The sequence below is a fragment of the Silurus meridionalis genome, chromosome 22 (assembly GCF_014805685.1).
Source record: "Silurus meridionalis isolate SWU-2019-XX chromosome 22, ASM1480568v1, whole genome shotgun sequence".
Lineage (NCBI taxonomy): Eukaryota > Metazoa > Chordata > Actinopteri > Siluriformes > Siluridae > Silurus > Silurus meridionalis.
The window spans coordinates 4,014,188-4,025,045 of record NC_060905.1 but is presented as its reverse complement, the minus strand read 5'-3'; the positions used below and the strand labels follow the sequence as shown (position 1 = coordinate 4,025,045).

The following is a 10,858-nucleotide window of genomic DNA, read 5'->3' as shown; positions in this document are numbered from 1 at the left end:
TTTTTTATTTCTACAAAGTTAAATCAGCTACAATACTATAAAGTACAGGATTCCAGTCTTGGTCACAGAGTATCCTGGTGTCCTCCTCCTTTATGATTTATATCACCACTTCCTGAAAAACTGGGAGGTTTTGAGACAGAGAAAAGGAGGGAAAAAAAAAAAGGATTTCAGAGAAACAAGTTTTAAAAACCTGTGGTGCAAAAGGGTGAGAGACAACGCACAAAACGTTACGCATTTTATTTGATAGTAAACATCCTGTCCCAGGACACACACACACACACACACACACACACACACACACACACACACACACACACACACACACAGACAGACAGACAGACAGCGCAGTCGCTTCTCCTAAAACTTTGGTTGGTTTGAGATAATAAATGGGAGTCGAGAAAACAAGTCACGTGTTATATGGATTTGTACGGTTGGGTTTTTAGAGACGAATCATGCTGCCATCTAGTGTCCATCAGCCGTGTGTTTTTTTTTGGTGACGAATGGTGCTGCGGTTTATCTCCACTAATGATGACCTGCTGTTATAATGAGGGTATAATTACAGGTTTAGGAAACAGATGACACTGGTAATGATGCTCCATTTTTGAACAGCACAAACTTCAAGCTCTCGACGTGACATATTTAGAAGGATGTAAGCGAAAACACTCCAACTTTTGTTTGCCTACAAAGAGGATAAAGATGTATACAGATAGTGAACATGGACTGCGTACGGATGAGAAGATAACACGACACTGAAATCACGATAAAACACCACATACAGAGGGATACACTATATTGGCAAAAGTATTGGGACACGACTTTTCCAGCCATATGTAATTGAAGGCGTACAAGTCTATAAGATGCCTTTGGTCCACCACTTGAACTAGGAGACCAAAATCTGTTCCACCATCACAATGCCCTTGAACACAAAGCCATCCTCATTAAGATCTCCTGCTATAAAGCTCCAACCCTATTAAACATGAGAAATATTTCATCCTGACTGCATGAATCATCTCACCTTCATCAATGACCTGACTTTTACCAACACACCCTTGTAGATAATTAAATCTCATACAAATTTCCACAAAATATAGTGGAACATCGTCCCAGAAGAATGGAGCTTATTATAACAGCAAATGGGGATTAAATGTAGAAATTTATGTCAAAAAAAAAAAAAAAAAAAAAAAACGCAATCTTGCGCGCAGGTGTCCACAAACTTTTGTCCACATAGTGTATTAGCATTTTTTTTTTTTTTTTTTGTCCATTACTCATCGTCCTGGTCTGAAGAAAAACGTCCTAGGACCTGAACTAAGACGACGTGGCAGACTGATGGAGGTTCAGGAGCGTCTTCGCCGGGGATGATGGGAGATCCTGGAATCCTGCACTTTGAGCTGTGGATTAAAACTTAATAAATTAGAAAATTAATCGATTCTTTTTTATTTTTTAGACCAAAATTCTTGAAAAATGTAAATGTAAAAATGCAATATCACAAGATTTAAAGAAATTTTGTGTAAGATTTAAAAAAATCATTTCAAGCTGTATTTTTTTTTATGTTTCATAAGAAAAAAAATTAAATAAAAGAATAATTAAATAAAATAAAAAAAGCACCCATCAATATAACAATTACAAAAATAAGTGCTATGAATTTTCTGTGACTCCGCCCCTTCCATCAAAAAATAAAAAAGAATTTTCCCATACACTGGATTTGATCATTTTGTTTTAATTTTTTTATTCTAACACGCTAACGTTTCCTTCTAAGCGGATTCCTCACCCAGTCGAGTGCTGGTTTCCTTCATCAGCAACTCCGAGTCCTGCTGGAAGGACAGAAGCGCCTTCATCATCATGCACTGAGACTCCAACTACAAACACATCAACAATCAGCATCACTTCAAAGCAAAACCAATTATATAGTTATTAATTAGCTACATTTTTTAAAATTCACACACCGAAATGTACGATAATCCCCTTTCACGCACTCGTTTATAAAAGCAGGTCATCACGGCCTTTTCTTTTAAAAGGAAAACTCCAGATGAAGTTTTTGAACGCACAGAGGATCCAGATGTTTTGGAAGATCTACATCATATAGACTTCAGCTCGTCCACTGAGCGATATATAACTAACATTGTAAATTGTTACTACAAAGTTAGAGGCAAACGTGTATACGTCTTTGGATGCGCTAGTTTGAACTAGGAGACTCAAACCCTGTTCCAGCTCCATGAAGATACATGGGTTGGAGGGGAAGATCTCCTGCTGTAGAGCTCTGATCTCAACCCTATTTGATGTGAATGAATGTTTCACTCCGACTGCAACCTCAGGTCTCCTCACCACACCTACTTCAGTACATGACTTTTCTAACACCCTTGTGGCCGAATTAATCTCACACAAATCTCCATAAAATCTAGCAGAACGTCTTCCCAGAAGAGCGGAGGTTTATATAAGAGCAAATGGAAAAAAGTTGCAATTGGGGAAAAACTCCAAAGCTGAATCCTTCCCTCTCTGGAACACTCCTCTGCTGAATCCTTCCCTCTCTGGGCTTTTTAGAAAAAGGTGCGCTTCGTTAAACAGCGGATGGTTGATGAGGTTTGCGGTGACTGTAACCCCGATGGTGGTGTGTGTTTTCTCACCACCAGCTCCATGGTGTTGAGGACTCGGTGCTGCCTCTGCAGCGCTGCGTTGTAATCAGGTTTACTCAGGATCAGTTTGCTCTGGGAGGACTGGGCTAGGCAAGACAGGTCCAGCTTCACACCTCTCTCCTGTCCCTCCTCCACTCTTCTGTACATCATACACAACACAGGGAGGGGAGATTAAGGTGGGAACTGATTTAGAAACTGGTGTGTGTGTGTGTGTGTGTGTGTGTGTGTGTGTGTGTGTGTTTTCCCACTCACTTGGCCAACTCCTCGGCTTTGGAGCGATGTTTATTAAGGAGCGACTCCCAGGACACACACTCAGCCTGCAGCCTTAAACAATGATCATACAGAGTTAATAAAATCAGTGAGAAGATCAGATTAACATTAAAGATGACTGAATGTCCGATCTGGCACCGAGTGCCGGCCCAATACTCTCATCAATAAACTCATTAAAACATGCACCTCCATAAACATCCACAAGGTTTGTGTTTGAGATTTCAAAAATCACAAACAAATCTCAAATGATAGACATCCTTCTGAGACTCAGATGTTACTGCTAGGCAGTTGGTTCTTTCTTTAATTAGTTACTTACTTAATTTGAAGGTATTTAGGTAGTTTCATTATTTACTTGGTGACTGTTACTTAGTTACCTACCTAACTTAGCTACTTAGTAACCAGGGACTTAAGTTACTTGGTAACTTAAGTATTTACCTACTTACTTAATGACAGATTTACTTAATTGTTAGTTTGTTACTTTATAACTTACCTTCTCACATAGCAACTAAGTTACTTAGTAAGTTTCTTGGTAACTTAGTTACATAATTAGATACACCATAATCTAGTTAATTACCTACTTAGTAACTTAGATTGGTGATTTTTTTACTTGCATAACTTTATAACTTACTCTATTCCCATAGAAATCAAGTTACTTAGTTACTTGGCAACATACATAGTTACTTTATACCTTACTTCATTACCTACTTACTAAAGCACTTAGTTACTTAATGAGTAACTTAATAATGTATTTACTTGATAACTTGGTAACTTAGTTACATAATTAGATACGCCATTACTTAATTGATTACCTGCTCAGTAAGGGGACTTTATTTTACTTCATTGCTCCAGTTCATAACAATCACATAGTATCTGAGATAACTAAGTAACTAAGTTATATGCTTAGTTGCATAACAGTTTACTTTATTACCTACTTACTAATTAGTTAGTGACATTGTTACTTAACTATTAGTTGGTTACCTAACTTACCTACTCACTTAGTAAATACAGATTCAGTTACTTTGTAACTTAGTTGCTTAATTAGCGACTTAATTACTTATTTAATAAATTACTTACTTAGTAACTAGGTCATGTACAGAGTTTCTTGGGAATTTAGTTAGTTAGTGAATAAACAACTCATTAATCTACCAGTTTCTGTATTTTAAACAGCACTGATGTGTTGTGATTTTGGGAAAATTATATTCTAGGTGCTGTTTTATAAAAAAATTTTATTTAATCAATAAACAGAAAAAAAATGTTTAAATGTACATCATTTCTACCTCAATGATGTCCTTTTACATGTAGGCACGTATTGTTATTTTACAGTGAGATGTGCATAAACACTATAGAAAGACGTGAGGGGGAAATAAAAGCCCTATACTCAAGGCAACATTAAGCTGCATGTGCACTTTTCATGGCCACTAGTTAAACCTGTGAAAGATATGAAATCAAAGTGCTTTAAATAAATCATTAATTAAACGCGGTGATTATTTTATAGTGAAAATCCGCTTCAGTATCGATGAGCACCAGTACTACTAATCCGCAACCCTGGTCACTGCAGAAGAAATGTCCTACCTGTTCAGGTCCTCCTTCGCACGCTCGATGGCTTTCTGAATAGCGGGATCGCTGTAAAGCAGGTTATCCGTGTGAGTGCCGATTTAATCAAACGTAGGATTTTCAACACTAACACAAGACACGTCTTTCGAGAAACCAGGGGTATTGTTGTGGGTGCCAATACTAACTGCTCGTGGATCTTTTTTATTTATAATGTCGAACAGTTCAATCTATACAAACAAAACAGGCTTTTCCAAAAGGTTCTCAGTAGAAAAATTCAAGAGTTTTGTCATGTTGTTTTTTTTTTGTATTATGAATAGGACAAAGCTGACATAAAGCGTCATTAATCACCATGACATCACTATTACCTGCTGGTGCTGCTGGAGAAGTTCAGCTGAGCTTCTTCGCGGATGTTTTTAGCCATATTCACCCACTCAGTCTGCAGGGAGTCGACTACAGGATGAGCAGCAGAATAAATACACAACAAATGGTCAGAAATCTGTATTGTATAATATTATTACTGTTTGCACTCTTAGTTTCTTGTCTTATATCTCAGTCTCTGTGTCACTTCACTACAAACTGTAACACAAAATTCACGGTTCATGAAGTACCTCTGTATTTAAGCCACAGTTCGGTTCAATTTCGGTTCAATTGAGGAGAAACTTGGAGTAATTTGTTATTAACGCAGTTTATTATTATTAATATCAGTGATCAATATTTTAACAGCTTTCAAAACAAATTTAAATACAATGCCTGCTTGGTTATATAATAAAAAATTATATTTAATAAAAATCGATTAAATTAGACGAATGCAATACACTTTTTATTAAATTGGCACAAATTCACCTGTTAAAATTATTGGAAAATTAAATTTTATTGTTTATATTTGCGTGACCCCATACACACGTGCACGTTACATTTTTCTAAAGACATTTTCTTCTTAACTGTTCTATTTATTTCAGCAGACTTTAACAAATGTGTATTCCTTCCATCCTTGTGACACTGTGCTAACGCTAGTTTCTTTTTATTTGTGTTTATTTTGATACCCCCTATTATTATTATTATTATTAGTTGAAAAATAATTTTAACAATTTGCTTAAAGTGCAAGGTGGAGACTAAACAAACGTGCGGGCCGCCACTTAATACGCTCCTGAGGAAACTCAGATTGTAACTATGTTCCACACACGTGTACCGAACCGAAAGCTCTGTACCGAAAAATTTCAGTACTGTACACCCCTTATATATGTGTGTGCGTATGTGTGTGCAGTACAGTACAGTACTGAAATTTACTGAAAACACACACACACACACACACACACACACACACACACACACACACACACACACACACACAATCAGCTCAATAAATGAAATCATTATTGAGAGAAATCGAGTACCTTGTGCTTGAAATGCCTCTAGATCAGCACCAGGAATGGTACATAATGTGTTCTGCAGTCTCTTTACTGCAACCTGTGTGCGCACACACATACACACACAAGAAAAAAGAAAGAAAAGGTAACATTAAAGCAGCTGAAAAAAAAATTTAGTAAAAACTAATATATATATATATATATATATATATATATATATATATATATATATATATATATATATATTTAACAGTTTTGTGTGTAAAATAAGACATAAAACTAGACATTCAGTGAGAATAAAAGTAATAGCACCCTGTAAAAGAAGTAATAGACCTGGTGTAATGGTCGCTGTTGCACTGCAGTGGCTCAGCTGCAGTATTGGTAGATTCGACGCATTTTTCATCCTCTGTCTTTTAGGGAATTTTACAGCACATAGATAATTGTGTACACATAGTACACAAATAAAATATGTAGTTTAAAAATATGTACACTACATTTATAAAAGATCGCGGACACCTGCCCATAAGATCGGTATGCTCCATTTTCTTTTTTGAACATCCCATTCCACATTTAGTCTCCATTCATTGTCATAACGAGCTCCGCCCTTCTTGGGAGACGAGCTTTTTAAAACAAAATTAAAACTCCTTGCTGAATGCATCTCTTCTTAAAACATCTCATGACCTTCTAAAAACCGTGGTCCTAATCACCTGCATTGCGGCTTCCATGAGCTTCTCCAGCCTCTCCGCGTCGCTCAGGTCCAGGCTGATGGATTTACACAGAGCTGAAGAGAAGTGTGAAAAGTAAAGAAGATAAGATTACGCTACTGATTGCGCTATCAGCCGTCGGCGTTGGCTTCAAAGTCACCACGGCGACAGCTTTCATTCTGAGATAATGCTCCGTTTACATATGACTGACTGACACTGTTCTTCTCTCCATCTCAATCTCTCCCTCTCCTCCGCATAGCTAATGTGAAGAATAGAAAACACAAGCCGAGTGGACTCACACTGGGTGTTGTTAGGGAGGGCAGGGAGCGAGGGTCTGCCTCTAGTCGACCTCCTCCAGGATTTTCTCCGCGAGCGAGGGCTGAGATCATGAGTCGAGCAGGCTTCTGTGTTCTCCATGGTCTCTCTTGGCGTGTTTTCTGCGTGAGGGGGTATTAGATGTAATAGAATATAATTTATATATAATATTCATATTTTCACATAATATAAATATAAGGTCGGTGCTTCCTGTGACTGCGCGTGAGCCTTGTGCTGCCATCTGTTGGCGTGTTACGGAACTAGCCTCGAAACTTTTTAAAACCACCTCGTACTTAACAATCTACAAACATTGTTTAGTGTTGAATTGAGCCATTTTGACATTTATTACAGCGAACGAATGCGGTATTTTTACCATGTACAGCTTAATACCTCACAGTTCTGTCTGAATCATGAAGAGGTACGACTCGTTTTTACGCCATGCACATTCCAAAGATTTGACTTCGCTCTATAAAAGACATCTCACAAGAAATACACTACGACTTTACTGTCAGCTTCAAAATGACACCTTCAAATGTGTTGGATTTGTCTCCTGTATCACACCTGCAGATGTTTCAATTGCTGCTGATTACCAGGAAATTCCCTTTTTTCCCCTTTTCTTTAAGAAATGGAATTGTACTCCAAAATCTTATATATAAATTTATTTCATTACAGCTCCACTACATGAAAATGGCTGCTGAGCTTTAATACACATTACTGCCACCTACTGGCTATTTACAATTCTGCAATTTTTGTGGCTTAATCTCAAGTCAGAGCCCTAGAGCTTTTTAGGTTTCATTTGTATCCCAGATGGACATTATAATTGTAAGGGTTTTGTTTGTTTGTTTTATTTTTTTGTTCTGAGATTTATATTTCAACTAATGAAAATGTTTTTTCATGGATAGTTTTCTTAAAATGATATAAACCTTGGTCTGCATGAGCTGAATCGTGGTCTTCGGGCTGTTTCTCATCTGAAACAGCGATGAGTTCAGGGGGAGAAGAAGTGCGTGGAGACTTGGGTAGAGGCTCTGAACTCTGGGTTCTGTCTAATTGCCTTTTGGTCCCGTGTGAAACGTCCTCTGCTGTAACCTACCAACAAAGTCAAATCAGCCCATATAAGTTTATTCCTGATGAGTGAGCCAAAGGTGACAGAGGCAAAAAAACACACCCTGAGATGGTATGAAGAAGAAACCTTGAGAGGAACCAGACATAAAAAGGAACCTGTCTTCATCAGGGTGGCACCAAATGTCTATTCATCATAGTTTATTCAGGTTATCATTTGTTTTCTGATGGATGCTTCAAAAGCTAAACCAATTTAACAAACTGCATACATTAATTAAAGTCCAAATCCATCTTCATGGTTTTTAATATTAAACCCTTAGTATTAAACCCCTATATATTATATATAAACATGATGACCATCCCAACAAAGAGCTACCTCTGCTGCAGAGGATAAGTGTATTGTAATTACCAGCCTCAGAACCTGCAGATTTACGTGAATGCGCCTCGGAGTTGAAGTCCCAGACATAATTTAATATCCACTGTATAGAGGAGACTGCGTAAGTCAGGCCTTCATGAACAAATTATGGCAAAGAAACCATTATTTTGGAAAAGCAGCAAGCGGAATAGACTCGCTTGAGTTAGGAAACAAGCAATGGACGTTAGATCAGTAGAAAACTGTCCTTAGGTCTGAATGACCAAACTTGAGATTTTTGGTTCAGATGGTGAACGAAGGGTTCCCGGACATGTGGTTCCCACTGTGAAGCAGGGAAGAGGAGGTGTGATGTTGTGGAGGTGCTTTGCTGGGGACACTGTTCGTATCACAATTGAGGTCATGTAAACTTAACCAGCATCGCTACCACCGCATTCTGCAGCGACATGCCATCCTATTTTGTTTGCAATTAATGGAGCCATCATTTGTTTTCCAACAGGACAATGACCCCAAACACACCTCCAGATTTATCAGAGTGATGGTGTGCTGCATCAGATAACCTGGCCTCCATAATCACTAATCTAAATCCAGTTGAGATGGTTTGGTACGAATTGGACCGGAGAGTGAAGGAAAAGCAGCCAACAAGCACTCAACACCTCCAGGAACTCCTAAAGAAAACCATTAGAGGGGGCTACCTCATGAAACTGACTGAAAGAGTGCAGAGAATGTGTAAAGCTGTCATTATTAAAAAGATGTCTTCATGTGCAATGTTGGAAAAATTAATAATAAAAAATAAACCCTGAAGGAAAAAACATTTGACTGCTGCTGTATGTTACATTAAATACTTTCCCCTGGGAAAAAAAAAACTCTCAGGAATGATGACTTAAATCTCATACCGTGTCCAGTCCACCGCCATTCTGACACCTGAGGAAAACAAAACAGCATCAAATTTGTGTGAAATAAAAAATATCCAGATTTTATTTAATATAAAATAATAATTTATAATAATAAAGTATGTAATTTCATTATATACTAACCGCAAAAACACTTTAAGACAAAACCTAAGCTTTTTAAACACATACATTTCGGTTTAATAACAGTTAATAAGAGCGATAAAGTGAATAAAACGTATTTTAATAACAATTTTATACATCAAAAACGAACATTTCAAACCTCTCATTTTTAAGTTCCGCCATCTTTTATTTTACTTTCGCGCTCTGTTAATAACGAACCCTTTTTTCTTCTTCTCTGCCGTTTTCTTACAGCATGGCGGGTAACTCGCATATTTACTGTGCATTACTGCCACCTGTTGGACTGGAGGGATGAGTACAATACAGTAGTTCACAAACACTATCTGTGATATGATCACTTTTAAGTCATTTTGAGTAGTTTGTAAAAAATCTCTGCATTTTTGTATTACATCATTCACATAATTGTTTAAAAAAAAGAGAAAGAAATCTGTACACCAGGCACCAGTAGCGGGCTGAGCATTTCACCCCTAGGCCTTTAGTGGTGTACAAGCTGAATCAATCCCACTCTCAATACCATCATTATGACACCCCGGCTATAGAAACCATCGATATTATAGAGAAAGCAAGTATTACAGCATCACAGCGAGAATTACTGCCATACAGCAAGAAACCCAATGAACACAATTCAACAAGTCTCCTTTCACTGCAGCCACAGCTGCCCCACCCGCATACATCATCTCTAGCAAATAATCAATTTTAACCTCATAAAATGATCGTGGGTTTTCATTGCACTTGTTCCTTGCATTACAAATTTCCCTGGGGATTTGAAATGCAAGTGAATTGTGTTAAAGAAAAAAAAATACATAAATTGTGCATGAAAAAGCATTGTGTCCTCACAATGTCCAGCTTTTCTTGTAAATGTCCTTGTAAGTGTGTCTGCAACCAAATGAGTTTCTTCTCCTCTGTCAGCTGTGGTGGAATTGGGGGAAAAAAAAAGATTTTACATCCACATGAATATATTTGAGCTTGTGCAGTTTGCTACGGATGCAGGTTGCGAATCTGACTAGTGCGCTCTCAGACCATCCAATCAAAAACCTGATAGAGGGGCCCCTAAGTGGCCAACTTGAGATCCGATTGGTTAAAGCAACCGCCTACGTGCAACATGAATTTGAATCTACCAAAAGCCTGCAGTGCTCATTGCGAAGGGCTTACGGCGGATACCTTTGACCTGGAACATTTGATCTGAAGGCTGAAATCTGATTGGATAGAAGCCTAATGTTACACTTGGTTGAGCTGCTCCTTGAACCTGAGAGAAACACTATGAAATGAAGAGAATTGACTATTGGGAATAATTTCATAAATATTCATGGACAAAAATATATGGAAAAGTACAGTGAGGGGAAAACAGCAAATCATGAACTGGAACATTTTGCTTATTTTACAGAGGAAAAATGGACCAAATATGGAATATCTCAGACCTGATTTTTATTTTTTTTAATCAAAATCTATGATGTAAAGAAAGATCACTTCCTATATGTTCATAGTTTTCTTTTCTCTGCACATCGGAAATATCTATATGTACAATATCCACAAACTTAAATGTAACGCGTGTGTAGAT

General features: G+C 37.6%; 1 protein-coding gene across 3 annotated transcripts; it reads right to left on the bottom strand.

The window, feature by feature from the left end:
* Nucleotides 1-222: 222 nt before the first annotated feature.
* LOC124375720 (kinetochore-associated protein DSN1 homolog) lies at nucleotides 223-9,528 on the bottom strand. Of its 3 annotated transcripts, none has more exons than XM_046834284.1 (12): nucleotides 9,443-9,528; nucleotides 9,166-9,193; nucleotides 7,764-7,926; nucleotides 6,825-6,962; nucleotides 6,529-6,602; nucleotides 5,849-5,921; nucleotides 4,820-4,904; nucleotides 4,473-4,523; nucleotides 2,883-2,954; nucleotides 2,622-2,769; nucleotides 1,769-1,856; nucleotides 223-1,388 (listed from the first exon to the last, which is right to left on the bottom strand). In XM_046834284.1, exons 1-12 carry the CDS (start codon nucleotides 9,463-9,465, stop codon nucleotides 1,306-1,308), a joined length of 1,026 nt encoding a protein of 341 aa, XP_046690240.1. In that variant the 5' UTR covers nucleotides 9,466-9,528; the 3' UTR covers nucleotides 223-1,305. The 3 variants fall into 3 exon arrangements, with proteins under 3 accessions (XP_046690240.1, XP_046690239.1, XP_046690238.1); XM_046834283.1 differs by having other exon boundaries at nucleotides 9,434-9,488; XM_046834282.1 differs by lacking the exon at nucleotides 9,443-9,528 and adding an exon at nucleotides 9,307-9,419.
* Nucleotides 9,529-10,858: the final 1,330 nt, after the last annotated feature.